This window comes from Terrapene carolina, unplaced genomic scaffold (assembly GCF_002925995.2).
Source record: "Terrapene carolina triunguis isolate 2854851 unplaced genomic scaffold, T_m_triunguis-2.0 Scaffold69, whole genome shotgun sequence".
Taxonomy (NCBI): domain Eukaryota; kingdom Metazoa; phylum Chordata; order Testudines; family Emydidae; genus Terrapene; species Terrapene triunguis.
Genome location: NW_020664420.1, coordinates 51,846,239 through 51,872,497, shown reverse-complemented (window position 1 = coordinate 51,872,497; position 26,259 = coordinate 51,846,239). Strand labels below are relative to the sequence as shown.

Here is a 26,259-nt window from a genome sequence, read left to right as displayed (position 1 = left end):
CAAGGGGCTGACAAAGGAGGTGCTGTAGTCATCATGAACAGGTCGAATTATGAACAGGAGGCTGCCAGGCAACTCTCCAACACCACATTCTACAGGCCCTATCCTCCGATCCCACTGAGGAGTACCAAAAGAAACTACACCATCTGCTCAAGAAACTCCCTGCTATAGCACAGGAACAAATCTACACAGACGAACACCTAGAGCCCTGACGAGGGGTATTCTATCTGCTACCCAAGATCCATAAACCTGGAAATCCTGGACACCCCATCATTTCAGGCACTGGCACTCTTACAGCAGGACTACCTGGATATTTGGACTCTCTCCTCAGCTAGGAGTGCTAGCAGCATAGGGTCTATCTTCGAGACATCACCAACTTCCTGAGGAAACTACAATGCATTGGTGATCTTCCTGAAAACACCATCCTGGTCACCATGGATGTAGAAGCTCTTTACACCAATATTTCACATGAGGATGAACTACAAGCTGTCAGGAACAGTATCCCTGATGAGGCCACAGCACACCTGGTGACTGAGGTTTGGGACTCTGTCCTCACTCACCACCATTTCAGATTTGGGGACAACTTATACCTTCAAATCAGCAGCATTGCTATGGGTATCCGCATGGCCCCACAGTATGCCAACATTTTTATGGCTGACTTAAAACAACGCTTCCTCAGATTTCGTCCCCCAGCGCCCCTCCTCTACTTGTGCTACATTGATGTCATCTTCATCATATGGACCCACGGGAAAGAGGCCTTTGAAGAATTCCACCTGGATTTCAACAATTTCCACCCCACCATCAACCTCAGCCTGGACCAGTCCACACAAGAGATCCACTTCTTGGACACTACAGTGCAAATAAGTAATAGTCACATAAACACCACCCTATACTGGAAACCTACTGACTGCTATACTTACTTACATGCCTCCAGCTTCCATCCAGGACATATCACACGATCCATTATCTACAGCCAAGTCCTAAATTACAACCACATTTGCTCCAATCCCTCAGACAGAGACAAACATCTACAAGATCTTTATCAAGCATTCTTAAAACTACAATACCCACCTGGGGAAATGAGGAAACAGATTGACAGAGCGAGATGGGTACTCAGAACTCACCTACTACAGAACAGGCCCAACAAGGAAAACAGAACACCATGTCCATCCCCCAGTTTAAAACATCTCCAGCACATCTTCAATGATCCCTCATTCTCACAGACGTTGGGAGGCAGGCCAGTCCTTCCTTACAGTCAGCCCCCCAACCTGAAGCAAATACTCACCAGCAACTATACACTACACCACAAATGCTAACCCAGGAACCAATCCCTGTAACAAACCGTGTTGCCTACTCTGTCCCCATATCTACTCTAGCGACACCATCAGAGGACCCAACCACATCAGCTACACCATCAGGGGCTCATTCATCTGCACATCTACTAATGTGATACACCTCTACCCCGATATAACGCGACCCGATATAACATGAATTCTGATATAACGCGGTAAAGCAGTGCTCCAGGGGGGCGGGGCTGCACACTCCAGCAGATCAAAGCAAGTTCGATATAACGCGGTTTCACCTATAATGCGGTAAGATTTTTTGGTGCTTGAGGACAGCGTTATATCGAGGTAGAGGTGTATGTACCAGCGATGCCCCTCTGCCATGTACGTTGGCCAAACCCTACAGTCTATACGTAAAAGAATAAATGGACACAAATCAGACATCAGGAATGGTAACATACAAAAGCCAGTAGGAGAACACTTCAATCTCCCTGGACATTCAATAACAGATTTAAAAGTAGCCATCCTTCAACAAAAAAACTTCAAAAACAGACTTCAGAGAAACTGCAGAGCTACAATTCATTTAGAAACTTAACACATTAATTTGGGCTTGAACAGGGACTGGGAGTGGCTGGCTCACTACAAAAGCAATTTTCCCTCTCATCAATTATTGGGAGTGGACCACATCCACCCTGACTGAATTGGCCTTGTCAACACTGGTTCTCCACTTGTAAGGTAACTCCCTTGTCCGTGTGCCACTATATTTATGCCTGTATCTGTAATTTTCACTGTATGCATCTGAAGAAGTGGGGTTTTTTTACCCACAAAAGCTTATGCCCAAATCAATCTATTAGTCTTTAAGTTGCCACTGGACTCCTCATTGTTTTTGTGGATACAGACTAACACTGCTACCCCTCTGATATTTTCACCTTGTCTCTCTCTGCCATTTTGTTGTTTAGTTGTCCTTTTGAGAGAGAGAAAAGGGGGGGTGGGGGGGGAGTCCTTGCATGCAGAAACCTGATGGAGAGGTATGAGGTGCAAGAGACCTTCCTGAAATATCCTTGACAGAGTTCCCTTTACACCGGGGTGGGCAATAATTTTTGCAGGGTGGGGGGGCGGGGTCACTCGACGAATTTTGGTAAGTTGTCATGGGCTGCATATTTCTACTATATTAATGGAGGAGGTGCTCTGGGCTGGTGCAGAGTGTTGGGGTGCAGGAGAGGGAGGGGGTGTGGGCTCTGGGAGGGAGTTTGGTGCAGGAGGGGGCTCCGGGCTGGGGCAGGGGGTTGGAGTGCTGGAGGGGGTGCAAGGTGCAGGCTCTGGCCGGGAGGCACTTACCACAGCTGGCTCCCGGCCGGCAGCGCAGCAGGGCTCTAGCAGGCTGCCTGCATGCCGTGGCCCCACGCCACTCCCGGAAGTGGCTGTAGCTGGCTGCTGCTGGCACATCTCCGTGCACCCCTTGGGGGGCAGCAGGACTCCGTGCGCTGCCCTTGCCTGCAAGCACTGCCCCTGCAGCTCCCATTGGCTGGTTTCTGGCCAATGGGAGCTGTGAGGTCAGTGCTGGGGACGGGGCAGTGCACGGAGCCACCTCCCCCCTCGCCAGGGGCACACAGATGTGCCAGCAGCAGCCAGCCACTTCCGGGAACAGCATGGGGCTACAGCAGGCAGGCAGCCTGCCTGAGTGCCCTGCTGTGCCGTGGGACTTTTAGCAGCCCAGACTCAGAGATCGCGAGGGGGCAGAGGAGGCCAGACAGAAATGTTAGATGGGCCAGATCCAGCCCACGGGCCGTGTTTTGCCCACCCCTGCTTTACACTCTTACCTCAAGGGGAAGAATCTGAGGGAAGCCTCAGAGATTAAAGAGGCTTCCCCTCTTCTGCTAAAAGCAGGTAAAGCTCCTTCTCCATTCCCTGGCTTAGGCAAGGAGCGCTTCCTTGCAGCTGCTCCTGCTCAACTGGTTGGTGAAAGCTGCTCACCCTGTTTTCAATGTATTTTAACCACCAAGGGTGTGGAGATGGGAAAGGATTTCCAGCCTTAAGAGACTTATCAAGACCCTGTGCCCACAGAGGGGGAGCCATCTGCATGGATGCACTACAGCCAATCCCTAATAGTCTAAAATCATGAGTCAGATACCAAGAAAGATTAAAATAATCTGGGATTTGTTTTTTCATTTCCCTTCTAGTTTTTTAATCTTTAGATAGGGGACAGGTAGCTTCCAAGTCTGTGATTGTTTTCATGCTCAAAATATAATGTGACAAGCACATGTGAAATGTGAGTCTCCCTGGTAGCTGCTGAGAGAGAACCTAACAAACTTTCCTAAGCCCTGGAGTGGAGGAGCTGCCATCCTGTCCCTCTCCATCCTTTATCGCTATCATTACTCCACAGGGAATTCTGTGTCACTGCACATGCGCAGAATTCATGGCCCCCGCATATTTCTTTGCTTCCCCACAGAAAAATTACTTCTGATGGGGAAGCACAGGGAAGCCGCAGGAGTGGTCACAAGCCCTGCCCTGGCAGTGCAGGCAGGTCAGTTTGGGCACCTGGAACAGCCGGTAGAGACATAAATCACTGCCAAGATGGGAGGGCTGGGAAGTCATGCGTGTGAGAGAGAGAGAGAGAGAGAGAGAGATACAGACACTGTCCCTCTCGCTTGCTATTGTGGCACACTCAGCATGGAGGGGCACTTTTTGAATCAGTGCATCAATCAGATGATACACTCTGGATACTGCTACCTCAGTATAGGGTGTCTGACTATGTAGCGTGCTTACTGGAGGAACTCTACCATGGTACATTTAGTTGTGTGAGGGTCAGTGGTTGTATTAGACTGGTTTTCAGTAGAATCGGGAGTATTCCAGGGGTGTGTTCTCTCTCTCCCATATTATCTAATATTTTAATAAACTGATAACGAAGCTGATGGAGGCCAAGTAGGAGGGGTGAAGTTTGAAGAGTCACCTTTAGAGGATCTTGAATATGTGGATGATATTGCCTTATTTGAAGACACTACTGACCAACTACAGTTAATGTAAAAACTATGGGACTTAAGATCACCGGTGATAAAATGGAAACAAATGACCAGCTGACACTGCAGGTAGATGGTAATGATGTTGAATGGGTGAAGAGTTCTTTATCTGGGTAGCTGCTTGACAGCAAGATGTTCTATAACCGAAGTCATCGCATGTTGAATCGGTCTTGTGTCAATCGTATTCAGTGTGTTCAACGGCCTCTGTTTAGGAGGCAGGATGTGTGTTTCATGTGGTGGTGATTACAACCCTGTTATATGGAGCAGAAAAATGGCCATTGAACAGCTAAGGAGAGGAAAGTAAACAGTTTTCAATATTAAAAGTTACAGCATATTCTTAACATCCACTGATCTGATTTTGTCACAAACAGGGAGATACTTAGATGATCCCAGCAAGTTGCAATCTGTCATCAGTGAAGAACAAGAAGATTGCAGCTGTGGGGTCATACCCAACATGTAGAAGAAGGTACGCTTCTACAGAAGGTTTACAGAGCTGAGATGAAAGGAAGCAGAGCACAAGGTCTGCCTCAAATGAGTTTGGAAGATGCCGTTTTGAAGGATTTAAGAAGCCTGAATTCTCCCATACGGACTCTTGATGAAGGAAGAAGACTTGTAAGGGATGATTTGAGATGGAAGTCCATTGTATGCAACATCATAACCATGTGAATCTGCTTCATTTCAATATAGGTAAAGGACTTTTCATATTAGACAATGTTAAGCATACGCATACATGCTCACACTTTGAATTTGGCCAATAGTTTATTGGGTTTTCTTGACTACTGAAAATGTGCTTTAATAGGAATTTTCTTTTTCATGGACCCATTTTCTCTTTTGCTTGATCCTACCTTGAAATAATCCTGTTTACAAGAATAATTTGGTTTAAGTGCCTGCACCTTTGGAGGAGATGCCGTCTAGACAGGAGACAGAAAATCATGACTCAATCTTGACTCAGACACCAGTTCTCTCTATGCCTTCAAGCAAATCACTTAACCTCTCTCATTAAAGCCCCAATCCTGCAAGGAATTCCAGCACAAATAGAACCTTGTCTGCTTTTGCAGGCATAGAACTTGCTGCAGGATCAGGACCTAAATTCTATAGCCCTGACTTCAATAAGGTTCTGCATGGGGTGCCAGAGTCTACCCACATATAGCCAATTGTCATTAGATGCTAGAATTTTAAAAGGTGTCTCTCATTGGCATTTAAATGCCAATACAACTGAACAATTTTACAATTATCAGTAAATACTGATTTAGCATATCTGTGTATATAAGCCTGTTAGCCTTATACCAGTCTTCAAATTCAAACTGTGACAGACTGACAACATTCTGTAATATTCTAAACAAATCTTACAGAATTAAGATTAACTTTATTGAATTAAATCTTATCAAATTAGGGTGAATACATTTGAGGTACACTGTATTATAAAAACAATTGTGCATGTGTTATTGTGGCATTGTATGTACCTTCTCTTGTGGTGGTGGTGGGGAGAGAGGATGTACTTCCTTCTGTTATCATCCCTTTGAAGCCACCCCCTTGCAGAGCTATGTGTATATATTAATTCAGACAGGATTCTCCAGGGACCAATAGAAAAAGACTTTTGGATAAACAGCCTGGTTTAAAACTGGCTATGGGCCTTCTTGAGCCAGCAAATGGACAAGAACCCTGGTCCATGGAGGGCCCCAATCCTTAAGGTAGGGTTGGAAGGACTGGGACTACTGAGGTCTCATAAGACTAAGGCAGTGGGTCTCAACCTATTTACCACTGTGGGCTGCATATGCAGCTCTCTGTGATGTGGGCCACACCCACACAATATATATATACTACCTGTATGGCCCTGAGGATGTCACCTGGGCCACAGCTGTGTGCTGATTGGGCCCACAAGTTGAGAACCATTGGACTAAGGAGTTGTTCTAAGCTGCAGCAGTGATGAACTAGTAACCACAAGGAATCCCTTTAGGTGGGAATGGTGGTTGAAGGACTGCTCCTGCCAGAACCCATGTTAGGATTGGGATGATGTCTGGTAAATTTATTAGCATGCATGTAAGGTTTTTGTTTGTTTTCAACACATTAAAATAAAGGTAAAAAACTTTACAGATAAAGTAGGCTTGCATAGAAAGAACTCTGGGGTACTTACAACTGTAGCAATTACACCGGTTAACCATCTCTGACGAGAAACAAACAGGTATTCCTTGGACAACCTGTCTGTGCTGGAACAACTCAGTGAAGGCAGGGATCTGTGTAGCTTGGAGATACCCTGGTCAGAAGGGAGAGAGATGGGGTTCTCCACCCAAGAAAGGTGCCAGACGGGGGAGCTGGCAGCCTAAAAATGGTGTCCTTGCTGGACCACTGAGGGGAAACAAGAGTGCAGTTGCCCTGAACCTATGACTCCAGCATACATGCATGCTTTAGTCTCTCCATCTCAAAAAAACCCCAAACACAATATCTTAACCCCACTTACCTATAACTACTTCCCCATCTCCCATCTATCTATAAAATCATTGAATGCTCTTGTCTACAATCACCTTCTGGAGTTCCTCTCCTCCAGTTCCACCTTAGACCCTTTCCAATTTGGCTTCTGCCCTTATATTTCATTGAAATGGTTCTTACCAAAATCTCTAATGCCTTCTTCCTAGCTAAAGTTCAGAACCAGTACTCCATCCACGTCCTCTTTGACTTGTCAGCTACCTTTGATACAGTCTTGAAATCTTGTCCTTGCTTGGCTTCTGTAACTCTCTTATTTAAGGGTTCTCTAATTGCTCCTTCAGCATGTCCTCTGAAGGATCCTCATCCATCCTGTAACTTTATGTGGGGGCTCCATCCTTGGTTCTGTTCTCTTCTCCCTCTGCACTTTATCTCTGGGTAATCCAATTCACAAACAAATTCAACCACTATCTTAATGCTGATAAGAGGCAGATTTGTGAGTTAACTCCAGACCTGTCCCATTCTGTCCAAACTAAAATCACGACCTGCCTCCCTGAGATGATCTGGCTGCCAGCTCAAGCTAAACATGGCTAAAATAAAGCTGCTAATCTCCCTTCCCCCAAACCCTTCCCTACTACTTTTTCTCAATCATTGTAGATAACACTACCATCCTTCCTGTCATTCAGGCCTGTAACATGGGTGTCATCTTCAACTCCACCCTTTCTCTAGGCTTCATATCCAGGCTGCATCTAAATCTTACCAATTCTTTATGCGTAGTATCCATCCACACAGCCAAAACTCTCCTTCAAGCTCTCATCATTCATGTCTCAGTTACTGGAACACCCTTCTCTCTGGCCTTAACAAATGCAATCATGCCCTGCTCATATCCATTTAAAATGCAGATACTAAGACTTTCCTAGCCCATCACTTCAACCATGTCATTCCTCTCATTGAATCACTTCACTGGCTTCCCTTCTCTATTGAATCAAACATAAGCTGCCTGTATTCTCTTTCAAGGCCCCACATGGCCTATCCCCACCCTATTGTCTCATATTCACTATTGACGTGTTAACACTCACCTCCAATCATTCCATGATGTCAGATTCCACTGCCCACTTGTCCATGCTTTCTCCCAGGCTGCCCCACACACTTGGGAGGTTCTCTCTTTAAATATTCACAAGCCTACCTCATTATTCATCCTCAAATCCTTCCCCAACATTCCCCGTTGCAGTGAGGCCTATGAAAAACGTAAGTTAGGCTGCTAATGTGCAAAGTCCACTGCCTACCATGCTGACCTATACCTCTCATTGTTTACTTGAGCTCTCCCATATGTTTGTCTTATCTTATGCTTAGATCATAAGCCCCTTGCGGTACAGACCATCTTTTTGTTGTGTGTTCGTACAGCACCTAGTATAAGGCGGCCCTCCTGGTGTAGGCTAGGGCCCCTAACCACTATGGTAATTCAAATAATTATTAGTAATATATATGCTTCAACACCTAATATATAGGACACAAGTATGATGAAAAGAAAATAGGATAATACTCAAAATAGTTACCATATCAATATATTGCCATTGCAAAACTTACATCCATAACCACAGCCTGTAAACACCATAGAGCCCTTCCAGGAAGCCCTTCATCAAAAACTTCTTACAGTATAGAGGTCTCATCTTGAAAACCTTAAAACCGTTAATCAAGCAATTACAGAATCAGGCCACAGATATGAAAAGAACAAAGGAGTAAAACTGGGGTCTAGAGTCTATAATAAGGCAGAGGTAAGGGGTTTTTCTTTTGGCCATAGGGGGTTGCTGTGCAGGCAGAAGTTTGCAGTCTGTGAGTGAATGTTAGTGTGAAGTTTAGTGTCAGAATTGTATGCTACCAATAGCAAGTATTCCAATACTTTTTATTCTCTCTAATAAATAACTTGTGACTTCTCAGTCTTAATTGTTGGCTAAGGTAATAGTTATCTTTTTGTGGGGTAACAGACTTACTGATTTCAGTCAAATAAGGGGAAGAGATAAGGTGAGAGGAAGCAAATCCAAGCTTGAGCAAAAGTCTTGTTTATTAGCAAAGATAAGAACAATTATGAAAAAAGGTTAATAACTTTATTTGTTCATTAACTGATACAGTTAAAGAGGATACCACAATTTGTTACTCACCTGCTGCACAAGCTGCTAAGAACTTTTCACTCTTGGAAAGCTGTTTTGCTATAAGATGTGTGCAATTTCTGTATTGCTAACAAAAGAAAAACAGAAGTGTCATTGAAAATGGCTTTTTAAAAAAAAAAATTTTTTTTAGCTACTAGCACAAACTTAAGTCTAGACCATTATCCAGCCTATTTATCTATAGACTTCTATCTTATCTGCTGCTTCCTTTTGCTTCATCTGTGAATTTAATGAATGAAACAACAAAGGTATATGCTCACCTCAGTATCAATAAAAACACAGTCCAGTGTAAGTAGTAATTCAACTATAGCCTCCTTTTCTTGTTTCTTAAATCCAGTTAGTTGGATTCTTCGCTTTTGGACAGCACATGCCATCTGTACATTTTTTTTTTAAGGGGGAAAAGCATATGCATAAATTGTTTGTACAGTTGTATTTGAACTTCCACATTTTTGGATAAAATTAAAGACAATATAGCTATATAAACAAATGCTTCTATTAGAGTAATGCTACTACAAAACATAACCATTTTAAATGGTTACTAAGTAGCATTAATGTACACTAAAGAGAATAGCCTAAAGTTGAGGTTCCAGACAACACTGAACACCTACATAATGCTCCCAGCTCTGCACCCTTGTGTGCCAGCCTGCCCACCTCAAAGAAGAGAGTTAGACCTGCCAACAAGGTCTGCTGCTGAGGCTGCTTTATAAAAGAAGCTGACTGTTCCCTAACGAAACCCCTGGATACAGACAGAGGGACTCAGACCAGCCACTGCGGGGAGGGGGGAGTCCATAATAGGCAAAGGGAAACCAGCTGCCCTAGGCAAGGTAGGCTGCAGCAGAAAGGGCCCCAGGGAATCTTAATAGGAGGAGTAGAACAGAAGGGGAGGAGACAGGATGTTGAATAGAGGTGGCGCCAACTGCATTTTCAAACCTGAACCAGCAACGGTACTTCATGGGGCACCACCAGTCAATTCTACATCGATATTAGTGCACAGTTTGCGTAGCAGTGCTGGGCCTAGGGCGTGCATCACGGTGGGGTACCCAGCTCTCACCCGCCCACACCTACCATGGGAGCAGGGGGAGGCCACACTCGGTCACCCCGGTGCGCTCACCTTTCCCTGCCGGGGGACGGTCGCGCTCACACAGCGCAGGGGACCAAACAGCCCCGCTGGCACTGGCAGCCCAAGCGCTGCTCTGGGGAGGGGGCAGCGCCGCAGCGGCTGTAGAAGATCCGACCCCGCCGCTCCCGGAGCCGCTGTAAGAGGCGGCGGGCGCCCCGCCATACCAGCCCCTGCAACCTCCTTCCCGCCGGCAGCGGCCGGCCCCGCCTCCGGATGTGGGACCCAGCCGTTCCGGGACGTTGTCACTGACGCTCCCTGGTCTCTGGGGCTGCGAACACGGAGCCGAGCGGGGCCCGGCCGGTAAGTGAGCCTGGCGCTGCTGTATCGCTGGAGCCTGGCGGGGCGGAGAGACCGTGGGCAGGGTCCGAGACATCCCCGGGCCGCTGTGTCCCAACACGCCCCTGCTGGGGAGCTGGGCCCCTCTCGAACCGCCCCGGCAGGCACCCGCGCCCCACTAGCCCCTCTCCTGCCCCCCGGACCCGGCTCCCCAGCCTCCCCCCCCAACAGGACGCTCCTTATGACTGACCGTTAGTCCTCCCTGTGCCTCTTAATAACTAACCTGGCTGCTTGACAGCGTGTGGCGCTCCGGCGCCGCTCGCCAGGGCCGGGTCACACGCCCTGTGCCGCCGTCTGTCGCGGGGTGAGCACCTGGTGGCGACCGCAGGCTGCCGCCCCACAATTTATTCCTTTTGGCAAGTGGTAGTGGTGGTGCTATAAATTAAAGAGGGCACATTTGGTTAGAAGAAGGGCCTGGAACTAGTCGGGACACTGAGTTGGGGAGGGTCTGTTTCTGGTCCTGCGCTAACTTCTTTTGTGACCTTGCACAAATCATAAAAACAACGAGGAGTCCGGTGGCACTTTAAAGACTAACAGATTTATTTGGGCATAAGCTTTCCTGGGTAAAAACCCCACTTCTTCAGACGCATGGAGTGAAAATTACAGATACAGGCACATGAAGAAAAGGGAGTTACCTTACAAGTGGAGAACCAATGTTGAAGGCCAGTTTAGTCAGGGTGGATGTGGTCCACTCTCAATAAGTGATGAGGAGGTATCAATACCAAGAAAGGGAAAATTACTTTCGTAGTGAGCCAGCCACTCCTAGTCCCCATTCAAGCCCAAATTGATGGTGTTTAAGTTTGCAAATAAATTGTAGCTCTGCAGTTTCTCTTTGAAGTCAGTTTCTGAAGTTTTTTCGTTGAAGAATGGCTAACATGTACCTTCTTTGCCTCAGTTTCCCCACTAGGCAAATAAGTCTTAGCCATCTACTTCAAAAGAGATGTTGTGAAGTTTGATTAATGGCTAGTTTGAAAATGCAAGTCTTCTACAAATGCTAGGTATCCCTAGTTAGGATTATCTAGGTCAATTATTATCTATTACTAGATGGAAATGGTAGAATTATGGAGAAAAAGCAGAAGTGTTAAATATTTCTGTTTTGTGTTTGCAGGGAGAAAACAGATGATGTAGTCATGATAATAACACTCTTTCCATTCCACTGGTGTTCTCAGGAGAATGTTAAATAGTAACTATTAAAATTAAACACTTTGAAATCAGCAGGTCCAGATAACTTGCACCCAAGAGTTTTTGAAGTGCTGCTTCAGGTGCTCATCGGACCATTAATGTTGATTTTCAATAAGTCTTGGAATACGGGGGAAGTTCCAGAACACTGAAGAAAATTAATGTTATGCCAGTATTTTAAAAGGGTAAGCAGGATGACCCGGGTAACTATAAGCCTCTTAGTTTGCCATCAGTCATAGGCAAGAAAATGGAGTGGTTGATATGGGACTGCATAAATAAAGAATTAAGGGAGGGTAACATAATTAATGCCAATCAACATGGGTTTATGGAAAATCTTCTCAAACTAATTTTATGTAATTTTTTTATGAGATTCTGAATTTGATGGATGAAAAGAATAGTGTTGATGTAATGTGCTTATATTTCTGTATGGCATTTGACTTGGTACCATACAACATTTTGTAAAATTGGAACAATATAAAATTACGATGGCACACATTAAATGGATTAAAAAATGATTAATTGATAGGTCTCAAAATAGAATTCTAAGTAGGGAATAATCATTAAACAGCTGTGTTCCTAGTGGGGTCCTGCAGGGATCAGTTCTTGGCCCTCTGCTATTTTACCTTTTTATCAATGACCTGGAAGAAGACACAAAGTCATCAGTGATAAAGTTTGCAGATGACAGAAAAATTTGGGGAGTGGTAAATAATGAAGAGGACAGGTCACTGATACAGAGCAATCTGCATTGCTTGGTAATCTGGGCGCAAGCAAATAATGTGTTTTCATATGGCTAAATGTAAATGTATGCAAGTAGGAACAAAGAATGTAGGCTATACTTGGGGACCTCTTTCCTGGCAAGCAGTGACTATGAAAAAGAATTGGGGTCATGGGGGATAATAAGATGAACATGAGCTGCCAGTGTGATGCTTTGGCCAAAAAAGCTAATGCAGTCCTTGGGTGCATAAATAGGGGAATCTCAAGCAGGAGCAGAGAGGTTATTTTACCTCTGTATTTGGCACTGGTGTGACAGCTCCTGGAATATTGCGTCCAGTCCTGATGTCCATAATTCAAGAAAGATGTTGATAAATTGGAGAGGGTTCAGAGAAGAACCACAAGAATGATTAAAAGATTAGGAAATGTGCCTTAGAGTTAGGCTTGGAAGAATTAGCTTGGTGTCCGTTTCACCATACACACACACACTCAAAAAAAAAAGTTTCCATAAAAAATCATTGAAATTTACAGATAGGTAAAGTAAGAAAAATACTGCTTAAGAACTTAGTTTGATTCAAGGATATTTATTTTGTATATTAAAACATATATGTGATGTTGACATTTTGTTTTTAATGATTATAAAGCTTTAACTTTTTGAATCTCAACATTGCTGTCATTAAATAATTATCTGATACCCGTTGTTGTCTGCCCCCCATAATTTCCCACAACTGTGAAAGATTATAGATAAAAATGAATGAAAAATACTTAACATATAATTTTGCACAATTTTGGAACTTTAAATAGTTAATGAGAAAAATGCTTACAAATATACATTGATATCTGTCAAAATTATAAAAAACAATAAAATTTGAATTCTGCCAAGCCTACTTATAGAAATAAGTTAAATAGATTGAGCTTCTTGTGCCTAACAAAGAGAAGGTTAAGAAGGGACTTGATTACAGACTGTAAGTACAGTAACTCCTCGCTTAACGTTGTAGTTATGTTCCTGAAAAATGCGACTTTAAGCGAAATGATGTTAAGCGAATCCAATTTCCCCATAAGAATTAATGTAAATGAGAGGGTTAGGTTCCAGGGCAATTTTTTTCACCAGACAAAAGACATATATATACACACCCATAGTATAAGTTTTAAACAAACAATTTAATACTGGTACACAGTGATGATTGTGAACCTTGGTGGAGGAGACAGAGGGTGGGATATTTCCCTTACTGCTAAATGATGAACTAGCAATTGGCTGAGCCCTCAAGGGTTAACTCTCTCACTCTGCAAGGCAGCAGGAATGGAGGGAGGGGGTATGTGTGAGAGAGAGAGATGCGCATTTCCTCCCTTTAAGTACACTGCCTTGTTAATTAGATCAGCTTGCTGAGACCAGCTGCTGCAAGCTCCCTCCATCCTGAGCCCTGGTGTGTCCCCCCTGCTCTATGGAAGATGGGGTAAGTGGGGTGCAGGAGCAGGGGGGAGGGGGACACCCTGATATTACCCCTCCTCTTCCTTCCCTCCTCCTCCCCCCCGCACAGCAAGCAGAATACTCGGGGAGCAGCTCCAAGGCAGAGGGCAGGAGCAGCACATGGCAGGGGTGGGGAGGGACAGCTGCAATTGCTAGCCTGCTGGGTGGCTGCAGCACAGGGAACTTAGGGGAGTGGGGAGCTGATAGGGGGGCTGCCGGTCCACCCTGGTTCCAAGCCCCCACCAGCTAGCTGCAACGGGCTGCTCCTCCTGCAAGCAGTAGACAAAGCAGGCGGCTGCCAAACGACCTTAGAAGGGAGCATTGCAAAACTTTAAACGAGCATGTTCCCTAATTGATCAGCAACGTAACAACGAAACAAGGTTAACCAGGACAACTTTAAGTGAGGAGTTACTGTACCTGCATGGGAACGAATATTTGATCATGGACTCTTCAGTCTAACAGAGAAAGTTATAACACAATCCAATGGCTGGAAGTTGAAACTAGACAAATACAGACCGGAAATAGTGTGTCAATTTTAAACTGAGGGTAATAACCATTGAAATAATTTAGCAAAAGTCATGGAGGCGTCTCCATCACTGGCAATTTTAAATCAAGACTGGATATTTTTTCTAAAAGAAATGCTCTAGGAATTATTTTGGGGAAGTTCTATGGCCTGTGTTATACGATGGGCCCCTCTGGCCTTGGAATCTACGGAAATTATAGGTGGAGCTTGCAGCACCACCAATAGTAAATGTTGGCTAACACTTTCCATTCTAAGCATTTTCATTGCTTACAACTTTGCCAAACATTGTTAGTTCAGGCTGAAATTTTCATGCTGCATCTTCATCTCAGGTTGAATGTTTCTGGAAAATAAAAACAAAAAACAGCAAAAATAGTTCAGCTATTTCTCAGAACAAGGTTAGGGAAAAGTACATTGGCAAAACAGTGTTAAATTCTTGCAACCATTTTGATGAGCACCTTTAGCATCTAATATAGAGTGCAGTAGCGAGTGGAATTTTGGTAGGGGGTTCACCCTAGCAGCAAAAAGGTATCTCTTGCTTGAAAATCCATACCAATCTGGATGAGTTATAACCATCTGAAAATCACAGTTTGTCATGTTCAATAGAGTTTGTTAAAGAAGAGTGAGGACAGGGACAGGAGCTAGAGGGGTAACAGGGCAGTCTGGGGTGGGAGGTACAGAAGCACAGGGGGACATGCTAGGCAACTAGGCAGAATGGCTCAGGCTTGGGACGGAAGGACAGGGTCTGCAGCTTCTGTATCCCCTGGATGACACTACTTCCAGGAACTTGCAATAGAAATGAGGATTCCTGTGCCTGAACATACCTTTGCGGCCAGTAAATATCAGTGAAACCGACTGGCAAAGTGTGTCTCATCTCCCTCTAGAGCAGCGGTTCTCAAACTGGGGGTCGCGACCCCAAAGTGGATCACAAGTTTCTTTTAATGGGGTCGCCAGGGCTGGTGTTAGACACCCTGCTGCCGGGGGCAGAAGCTAAAGCCTGAGCCCCACTGCTCGGGGCTGAAGCCAACATGTGAGCCACTTAGTTTCACTCGGCCCCCTGTGGAATGGGGCCACAGGCGATTTCCCTGCTTACCGCCCCCTAACACTGGCCCTGATTCTAGACTCTAGAATCTAGAGTAATACAGGACACTGGGCTCATGTAGTAATTTTTGTTGTCGGAAGTGGGTTGCAGTGCAATGAAGTTTGAGAACCCCTGCTCTAGAGGCTGATCTACATACTGGATGACAACCTGTTCCTGCTATTGGTTACTATGTTAGCTCATGTAGCAGAGGTCTGTACAGTGCATTAAAGGTTCTGTTACTCCAAATCAGACCCAGGGTACCCCCAGAATAGTTTATCTATTGCCCCCGCCTGGGTTTACCAGAGGTCCTTTCTAGGTAGCCTATTAATCTGTTTCTGCAGGGTGAATGGGGGCTCGCTCTAGAGAAATTCCCTAGGTTTACTAGAGGTTCCCTTTTTAGAATAACTCCCCAGAGTATCTTAGATCAGATACAGTCTGCTGATAAAATTGATTGACACACAGACAGTACTTTTCCAAAACAAAGTATCTTCTATTACAGTAGCACACTGATGATCCCTGGCTACAATGTAATCTCAGCAACACAATTCCTTAATAATAACAATTCCTAAATATCCGAACTGCAATGTCATACAATTAGAACAGTATTAAGTGTTGCGCCCTACACATGGTGATTAGCCGTGTGCAGTTACTGACAGAAATCTTACATTGTTTTATATGTATAAAGTTTAAGCTCTAACACAGTGGTTCTCAACCAGGGATACACCTACTGCTGGGGGTATCCCAATGTCTTCCAGGGGGTACATCAGCTCATATGGATATTTGGCTAGTTTTACAAGAGGCTACATAGAAAGCACTAGTGAAGTCAGTACAAACTGAAATTTCATCCAGAGAATGACTTGGTTATACTGCTCTATATACTGTACACTGAAATGTAAGTACAATATTTATAGTCCAATTAATTTATAATATGGTAAAATGGGAAAGTAAGCAATTTTTAAGTAATAGTGTGCTGTGACTCTTGAATTTTTGTGTCTGATTTTGTAAGCAAGTAGTTTTTATGTGAGGTGTAACTTGGGGATATGCAAGACAAATCAGACTGCTGAAAGGGGTACAGTAGTCTGGAAAGGTTGAGAACCACTGATCTAACACAAACACACATCTTTATTGCTCCAAACATATTAATATGATTTCTATTCTATATTTACGTTATAACTAGCATGCCTACTCTCCGTAGGTTTCTTTCCCTTTGTTGTGTCAGGGTCTGCTAGTTGCTGCAGGTGCTGGCACTGCTTGTGGTGTTTTTTCCTTCTGCTGCAAAACCCACCCCAGTGTTCTGACCCTGATCTTCTCCTCCCTCTCTGAACAACTTCACCAACATCTTCACCTTCTCCTTCTCCTCCTAACTAAGTAACTATTGCCTACTGACTGTCTGTCTTTTATACAGTTTTGCCAGCCAGGAGACCCTTTCTGATCATGCTCGCATTCCAATCATTCCAGTCTCTATTGGTTTTTTTACGATCCTTCCCTTATTGTCCAATAATAGTTGTTTGCTGAGTGATTCTTATATAACAGTTTGATATTATGGTCCGTATTAGCTAATATGGTCTGCCAACTATTATGGTCTGTACTATTATGGTCTGTAACCTTTATCCTATATTTACACTGAGCCATGCTTGACCTACCTACTTAGGTGACCTTAAGTCTACCTCTGTGCTGAGCATGCTCCACTTTTACTTGGATGCATGCCAACATTCGACACATACCAAACTGTAAACAATTACCTCATCCTTAAACTGACAATTGGATACATACTGTATGTACTGTATATTGATATTATGGTCTTCTGTTACCACTCTATTTCCTGCCAATTTAGTTAATCTTATTTTAATTCTTCCCCCATTTTCAACTAATGGTGGCAAGATGATGCTTTTAATGCTGTGTTTATGAAACAGAATAGAAGAGCTAAAAAATCTCTGGTATTAGTTCCAGCCCTACTGATAACCCATGTGAGGACCAGTATAATTCTACATGATGGAATATCCTTAGTTTTAAAAAAGCAAACCAGGGTGGATTTGATTTAAATCAAATAATGGGTTTAAATCAAATCATGATTTAAATCACTAGTCAAGAAGACTCGATTTAATCATGGATTTCTACATAAAAGTGCATTGTTGTTGGTTGTTATAACCTTAATACATATTCTTCACAACTCAGAGATAGATGTAGGTTTCATTTTTAGAAGGTACACGCTACACATTTTGAAAGTGATTTATTTTGAAAAATTTTCAGATTAGTTTTACAGCTATATTAGAAAATGAATGATTGTTTGGTTATTCCATTTACCAAAGGTAATTGAAGCAGATATTTATGAAGTCATTGGGAAGTGAACTGTCTTAAATTCAACAGGTTAATCATTAATATTTGGAGGATTTTCTTGCCATGCTGTTTTAGGAGGAGAACATGGACAGACATTTAAATTGTTTTATTTAACTAAAATAACGACGTTATGTATTCTGGATTTTTTTCTTCAACAGCAAACATATAATATTTTAACAAAATAAGCTTATGAATTTTTGAATTTAGTTCAACATTCAAGTTTTTTAAAATCAGGGTTTTTTTGTTAAAATTGTTTTTAACTAAAATAGTTAAATGAATTAAAAAAAAATTAAATCGACTACGTCAGCCAGGTCAACATGAGAAACTTAAAATATTGGCTTCTGCAGCTAACTCAGTCGTCTTCACCTTCATTTTCCTGTTTGTTCATAATCTGGAAAAGAAAAACGACCTTTCCTGCTTTTTCAGGTCCCAAATGATTTCTCAGTTTGGAATGAATTAGTCCAAAGGAAGAAAATATTCTTTCTACACGAGCAGAAGAAGCTACTGCTGTTAAAAGTGAGATTATCACTTCAACAGTCTCTGAATCCAAGTGCTTAAGTGACTTCCACCAGTTCACTGGTGTGACTTTCTTTAAAACATCATCAGCAAACATATATTTCTTGAATGGTTCACCCTTAGCTCTTAAGTTTATTATGGAGGGATGATTGCTGGATGTCCATGTCATAGCCAACTCCTCTTCTTCAGCAGTTAAGGTTTGACCCTGGTACCGAGTATTGAGAATATTTGCAAGAAAATGAGCTGGAGATAGTGCTTTTCCCATTTGTTTTTTTAATGCTTGTAATTTAACTCTGTCATTGCATATTTCTCTTTTTAAGATCTCACTCAGTTCCTTCCAAATTTCAACAGCATCAGCAATAAAACAGCTATTTCACTGCATTTTGTTCAAGGCTAAAAAAATAGGCTTCAGGGTACTTAGCATGTGTTCAACATTTCTCTTAAGCCCAATGTTGAGAACTTTGGCTGTGACAGTGCCATCTATTTTTTCCACAATTTTGTTCACAAACTGTCATCAGATTAGGCCAGTTCTTGATATAGTGCTCAAAACAGTCCACTGCTGAGTTCCATCGCACGTCTTGTGGGAGAGTTAGCTTGGTTCCTCCTATTTTTTTCAGAGCAACTGCTGAAAAGTGGTTGTTACGGAAGTATATTGCAATTTCAACAATATTAGCCTTTATTTCTGAGACTGAAGTCTTTGGCTAGGAGGTGCATCAAATGAGCACTGCAACTGTATGTTATTAGCTTGGGACTCTCCTAACTTCTTCTCATCTTGGATACATTTGCAGCATTGTCTGTGACCAAGCTGCGTATTAGACATTTGAATTTTTTTTCACAGTTTGTTATAGCTTTTACTGCTGCTACTTGTAAGTATTCTGCTGTGTGTTCATTTCCTGATGTATCAATTGTTTCTGTAAGGAAGACATTCCCTTCTTCTGTTGTCACATAAGCACATGCAACAGGATCATTGTGGACATTGCTCCACCCATCAAGATCCAGGTTAACAATTTCACCTTCCAGACCTTTTGCACACTGCTCAATTTCTCTTTCATACACTTTATCCAGCAATTTGCCTGCGACATCTGCTCTGCTGGGTGGATTGTGTCCTGGTCTTAATGACTGAACCATGTTAATGAAGTATGGGTTCTCAATCATACAGAAAGGAGAGTTTGTTGCATAAACAAACCCGGCAATTTTTTCATCAGTTACCTCTTTTTGTAATCTGCTGGTTCTTATTACAAACTTATTTATGGTTGTTTCTGGATGATGGAGATTTTTTTTTTCTTTTTGCTACCGGTGATATACTGTGGCTATGTGACATACATGATGTGACAGAAACACTATCATTGGCAGATAACTCTGAAACTATAGATAATGATGGTGATCTTGAAGGTGGATAGCCTTCAGAATCCTGTACGTTGAGGATGGATTCTCCTAAACAAAATAAATCAATGCAGTTATTTAATTATTATTACCATACTGCTCGTTTAGTATTACTCACTGCATTCACTGACACTCAGTACTACTTTAAAGGTGAAATTGTAAAAAGATCTGCCTATTTCAGCTATTTATTTTTTATCACAACTGCATCTATAATGATAGTACTATAGAGTAACAACTATATTTTTTGCTCAAACATGAGAATTCAAGAATAGTCCAGAAGGAAGACAGGCAGTCCTTAAGAAAGAAGTATGAAATAAAAAAGTTTACCAAACTGAAGATTGTGCATGTTCAGACATGTTCCTTTCATCATCTTCAACGCAGCTTCCTCCTGAGAAGGAACACTTCTCATGATGTTGCTTCATTCGGGCAACCAGGCCTTGCATTTCTTTGTTGCACTGTTTGCATTTTGCACGCATGCCTGTCTTACCCACAGGTAGAGGAACTTCATTAAAATATTCCCAAATTGGGTCTCTTTTACGGCCTGCTGCCATTATAGGTTTTGTCTTCTAGTGAGAAAATGGTATGGTAGATCTCAATCAATGAAGGCTACACTCAGAAAGACCTTAAGACTTCTGGAATATGCTGCTCAAACAGTTTCACTTTTGTTTCTACTGCCTGTCCCTCCCTTCTCAAATTTATCTCCAGACTTCTTCTCCTTGTCCAGATCTATTCCGTCCCCAACAATCTTCTATTCATTGAACTTTTTGAAACTTTGTACTTTTAGAGAGAGGTAAGGGATTGACACTGTGTACACAAATTTGCAGAGGGACAAAAGGGTTGAGGTCTGTTATTTCTCACCTCTATATATTTATTTAAAACATTTTTGCTGTTTACAAGCATGTTATCTCTGGAGAGACAATCCAGAATTTGAGAACTGCAAAATTAATCATCTCTGATGGTATCTTCTACACTGAGCACTGAGTCCCATTGGGTAGATAGAAAGATTAAGCTAAATAATCTATACAGAAGCCCCTGGAACTCCATAAGATTGGGTCCCTAATCCATGAACTATTGAATATCATTTACAAAACTTTTCTTAAACATTACATGAATATATTGTCTCATACAATAGAATTAGAATTTATAATCCCTATCCCATGATGAGATACATTATAGCATGGAGGAACTAGCTTGTCAACAGAACAGTTGTAAAAAATAAATAAATACAAACAAAACAAAACCCAAAACAAAACAAAAATAACCCCCCAAAAAGGGACAAACAGTGTATTTTTCCTAACCATGTATCAGAAACAATTGAACCATTTTAAGTCACATTTTCCCCAAAAAGATTTAGACTGAGGCAAACACGTGGCCTTTACATTTCAGCTCAAGCAGTTAAAACTTCAGCAGTCATAAGCAACTGAAAACAGGGTTTTATAATGTGAAGTGTGCAGCAGCCTTAACTAGAGGTGCTAGCAGCTCTGCCTATAATGAACAAGTGGTGTGTGATAATGGTACAGTACATGCATAAAACATTCTCTTTTGTAAAATATAATCTCACAGAAAAGTGTAATTACCGAAAGAAAGTTATCCAATGGAGAATATTTTATGCATATGATGGGAAAAGATTTTATCCTACATATATTTATATTAAAAAACCTTATCTGTTGCACAAGATCTACTGACGATTACCCTCTTTACCAATGTTTTTGTAGATGAGCAAATTTTTTTAACAGATATCATTCAACTAAATACATGTTGGAATGCCACAGACAATTTTCAGTTACAGCCCAATATCAAACACTTCATGTTAAAAATTTATAAAAGGAAATCAGTCAGAAGCTACATAGTTTTTACACTTCGATTTATCTAACATTGTATGAAATTTCCCACAGAAAGACCGCCTGCATGTACAGGAAAAACATAACTTTCTTTGTGTCTCATTTTAAGGCCATTTCATAAGGCTTCCTTAATTATGGAGCCATGACCAGCGCTTCCACAACATACACAGTGAATACAATGTGTGGCATCCTTCACTATGGTGGCATGTTAACTTATAGGGCCAAAATTGAAAACAGTAATCTTATAGCTAAAAAGTTAAATGCACAGAAGCCATACATGCAAAAGTTATAGTTCACCTAACAATTAATTCCTTTTCCACAAATGTATACATTTGTACTGCTCTATGTAGCAGTATGTTTCATGCCTTGATGCACATATGCAATGTGGTAGAATAGTTTTCACAATTTACTAATACTATTTTCTGAACCTTGTTGATTTTAATTCTTAATTACAACTGTGTATTAACATCCTGAAGCTTCTTTCTCCATAGTATTTCAAAGATGCCTCCTTTGCTTTCATCTCGCGCAACTAAAACTTTTGTCTACGTCCTAATCACCTTCCATTGTGACTTCTGAAATCTCATCCTCTCTGGTCTCAGCACTCACCTGGTCTCCTGTCAGTTCTTATAAAAAAAACCCAGCTTAAATCATCCTCTTACATCAATCTGACCTCATTAGGCTGTCTGCTCTCCACAACAAACCCACTATAGACAACATGTGCTGTGATTTGGTGCTGCTGAATCAATGCTCATAGGTTCATAGATTCTAAAACCAGAAGGGACCACTATGATAATCTAGTCTGACCTCCCCCTGTATAACACAGGCATAGAACTTGCCCAAAATAATTCCTACAGCATATATTTTGGGAAAACATCTAATTTTGATTCATAAATTGTCAGTGATGAAGAATCTGCCATGATTAGGGCCCTACCAAATTCCATTTTGATCAATTTCACAATCATGGGATTTAAAAAATCATAAATTTCATTATTTCAGCTATTTAAATCAGAAATTTCATGGTGTTGTAATTGTAGGGGTCCTGATCCAAAAAGCAGTTGTGTGTGTGTGGGGAGTTATTGTGGGGGGGGGTGGTAGTGCTACCCTTTCTTCTGTGCTGCTGCTGACGACGGCACTGCCTCCAGAGCTGGGCAGCTGATAGGTTGACCAGATCACAACAGTAAAATATTGGGACACGTTCGACTGCCGTCAGCCCCGCCCACAGTCCACCCCTGCTCCTCCCAGGCTCCACCCCCACTCTGCCCCAGGTCCTGCCCCCTCCCTGCTCGGCCTCCCAGCCACTGCGCCCTTCCTCATCCCCCGGCCCGCTGATGGCTTGCTGCGTCCCTCCTCAGTCCCCCACCCACCGCTCGCCTCCTTACACCCCCTGCCTGTCGCTGGCCCGCCACTCACCTCTTCACCCCCCCACACCCGCTGCTGGCTTGCCGCTTGCCTCTTCACCCCTCCCACCCACCACTCGCCTTCTATGGCGCCGACTTCCCCTCTGCCTGATGGGTGCTTGCCCGCTCCCCTGCCTCTTTCTGCCCCTGCACCGCCCTCACCTTGCCCCCATTCCACCCCCTTCCCCCAAGTCCTTGCCCTGCCTCTTCTCTGCCTCCTCCCCTGAGCGTGCCGTGTCCCCCCTCCTCCTCCTCCCTACTGGAAAGTCCTAAGTGCCACCAAACAGCTGTTAGTCAGCGGGGGAGGCGGAAGCGCTGGGAGGGAGGGGGAGGAGCGGGGACGTGGCGTTCTGGGGGGAGTAGGAGAAGGAGGCAACGAATGGGGAGCTTGGCTGCCACTGCATGCGGCGCACCCGCTAATTTTTCCCCGTGGGTGCACCCACGGAATCGGCGCCTCCCTCCCGCTCACGTCCTTACCTGAATATCAGGACAAATGGGGTCCCCATCGTACATGGATCGGGACGTGGGACAAAGGGTTAAATATCGGGACAGTCCTGATTTTATTGGAACATCTGGTCACCCTAGTAGCTGAAGAGCAGCAGCTGCTGGCCGGGAGCCCAGCTCTGAAGGCAGAGCTGCCGCCAGCAGCCGTGCAGAAGTAAGGATGGCATGGTATGCAGATCTGGGCCCTCAGTCAGCAGCTGCCACTCTCTGGCTGCCTAGCTCTGAAGGCAGCAGCGCAGAAGTAAGGGTGGCATGGTATGGTATTGCCACCCTTACTTCTGAGCTGCTGCTGGTGGGGCGCTGCCTTCAGAGCTTGGTGCCTGGCCAATGGCTGCCACTCTCTAGCCTCCCAGCTCTGAAGGCAGCACAGAAGTGAGGGTGGCAATACCACGACCACTCTAAAATAACCTTGCAACTGCCCCTGCAACTCCCTTTTGGCTCAGGGCCCCCAATTTGAGAAACACTGGTCTCCCCCATGAAATCTAGTCTTTTGTGTGCTTTTACACTATACTATATAGATTTCACAGGGGGAGATGAGATTTTACGGTCCGTGACGCATTTTTCATGGTTGTGAATTTGGTAGGGCCCTAGCCATGATCCTGGGCAAATCGGTTCAATGTTTAATTACTCTCGTTGTTAAAAATTTATACATTATCTCCAGTCTAAATTTGTTTAGTTTCAATGTCCAGCCATTGGATCATGTTATACGTTTCTCTGCTATCATTAAATAGCTGTTCCCCATGTTGGTACAACCTTGAGTTGCGCTCCTTGAGTCTATCACTATAATAAAAATTGGTTTTCTACAAATGTAGACAGGACAAAAGGGCTCAGTACCTTGCTCAACCATGTATTTTGAAATGGTGCTGAGCACAGTTTGGTTCTGCATATCCTTTTAGATTAACCATTTTCAGATGTAATTCAGGTGAACCTGTTACTAACACCCATTGTCAGCTGCTGCTAACTTTTTATTTATTTATTCATTATTTATTTATTTGCATAGACAAAGATTTGAATCCCTCCAATAGGTCCCTTTTCACCACTGTATCAAGTTCAAGCTTCTTGTCCTTGCCTTCAGGACTGTGCCTTACCCTGCCCCTCCCTGTCTGTCTGACTCAAATTTCCTATCCTGTTCCCTTTCTCTCCCTCTGACCTAAACCAGTGATAACAGCCTTGGATGCTTAATTGGTCTGCTTTCCTCACAGCCTTCTAATATTGCCTCCCCTATGTAGAATGCCCTTCATGAGCTAGTCAGCAATCCCTTTCCTTGTTCAAATTACTCTTCCTATCCTTTCCTGATATAGCCACAGGGCATTTTTCACCTAATATATGAATTCATTTTATTTATTTATTTATTTATTTAAATTCTTTATCTCTGTTATGCACTAGACTTCTCTAAGCACTTGCAAGTGTATTGGTGCATGTGCATAGTGATAGTTCTATAATTGTGACCACATATTAAAACAAATGTATATTTTTATTTTAACTTCCAATCAAGGAGTTATTCTTTCCCTTTTTGTTTTTCTTCACAAAGGACAAGCATTACAGTGCAGAAAGCTATGTTTTTATTAAGCAGTCCCTAACACCATGTTTGATGTCACATGATGCAGATGAATTTGAATCCTATCCCACAGAGCTTAAAAAGTAATTTCAGATGTGATACAACCACTGGGGCAACATATTTCCCCATCTATTTCTTGCCTTTCCTACTGTTCATTACATCTGTGGTTGCCTTGGATGAAAGGAAAGAAAGATGAAGAAGTATAAGGTTATGGAAGGAAAGAGAAAAGAAAATATGCTGAAAGCAATGCAGGAAAATATATACCATGTACTGTGATCAAAAAGAAAAAAAGAGGGAGGAGGGTGAAAGTAAAATCAGGATGGTAAAGAAAGTATAACAAAGGCAAGAGTATTACCAAGTTATATATTTTTTAAAAATAAATAAACCACTAACAGTTATAATTATACACTACACAATTGTTTTATTCATTTATGTTATTGGGACTGCCAGGAAATGTATTATTGTACTAGATACTTACTTTTTTTACACGGTTAGTAGGTTTTAGTCCTGAGGCTGATGTATAGTGCGTAATTTTTTTTTCAAGTGCTGTTTGTAAGATGCTAGAAGAGATTTATCATGGAGATGTTTGTCCTCACATCAATCTGCAGGATATTTCTCGTCACCGACAGATCTTACAGATGTATATTGTATCTTCATGCTTTCATTTATCTTTGCCGTAAGAGTTCTGAGTCACTACCAGTACCAACCAGTCCTATTGGGCTATCAATTCTCTGAAACTTCTCACAAAAACTCATAATAGTAGCAACTTTATTTTCTAAAATATATTTAGCATGTGTACATAACTTATTTATCACTGTCAGTTGGGAAGACTTGGCCAGCAAGTGGATGAAGCAAATAGTACTTGCCAAAAAGGCAATGTCTTATTGACTTTGGAAAGAGTAATGTCTCTGAAGCAGAGAACAGGCCATTTTAGTGTTGTTATGGATACCAACAAATGAAGAGTGTTTCTGTCAAAAGGTAGATTTCAATAGGGTTACCATTCGTCCGGATTCCCCCGGACATGTCCGGCTTTTTGAGCTAAAAATAGCGTCCGGGGGGAATTTGTAAATGTCTGGACTTCACCCCACCCCCCCCTGCAGAGCATGCGCGGCTAACAGGGCAGCCGGCCGGATGGTGCCACTTACATGGGGCTCCGACAGCCAGAGAGAGCCCCTCCTCCGCTTCCCCTGCAGCAGAGATCACTCACTCCCTCCCTCCCTCCCTGCATTCGCAGATCGCCTCCGGCAGTCTGGAGCTCCTCCCCCGCTCTCCAGCGTGCCGGGACGAGCGGCAGGGTAAGGAGGCCAGGGGTTCGGAGAAGGGGCAGGGAGGTTCTGGAGGGGGCAATCAAGAGATGGGGGGGGTCGGGAGTTCGGGGGGGGGGCTTTTTGGAGGGGTGGAGAAGGTTTTGGGCAGTCAGGGTAC

The 26,259-nt window shown here is 43.1% G+C and overlaps 2 protein-coding genes across 3 annotated transcripts in view; one reads left to right on the top strand and one right to left on the bottom strand.

Moving 5' to 3' along the window:
• The window catches only part of SLF1 (SMC5-SMC6 complex localization factor 1), an 82,817-nt gene extending 72,666 nt beyond the window's left edge, over positions 1 to 10,151 (bottom strand). For both annotated transcript variants that reach the window (XM_024206889.2, XM_026649173.2), the window contains exons 1-3: positions 9,995 to 10,151; positions 9,144 to 9,257; positions 8,878 to 8,953 (exon numbers count right to left, since the gene is read on the bottom strand). In XM_024206889.2, the coding sequence (XP_024062657.1) occupies positions 8,878 to 8,953; positions 9,144 to 9,257 (190 nt within the window). In that variant the 5' untranslated portion in view covers positions 9,995 to 10,151. The remainder of the gene's footprint in view (positions 1 to 8,877; positions 8,954 to 9,143; positions 9,258 to 9,994) is intronic.
• An 80-nt stretch (positions 10,152 to 10,231) lies between these two features.
• Positions 10,232 to 26,259, top strand: part of KIAA0825 (KIAA0825 ortholog) — a 116,080-nt gene continuing 100,052 nt past the window's right edge. The window contains exon 1 of the mRNA XM_026649172.2: positions 10,232 to 10,303. The gene's annotated coding sequence lies outside the window, so the exon portion shown is untranslated. The remainder of the gene's footprint in view (positions 10,304 to 26,259) is intronic.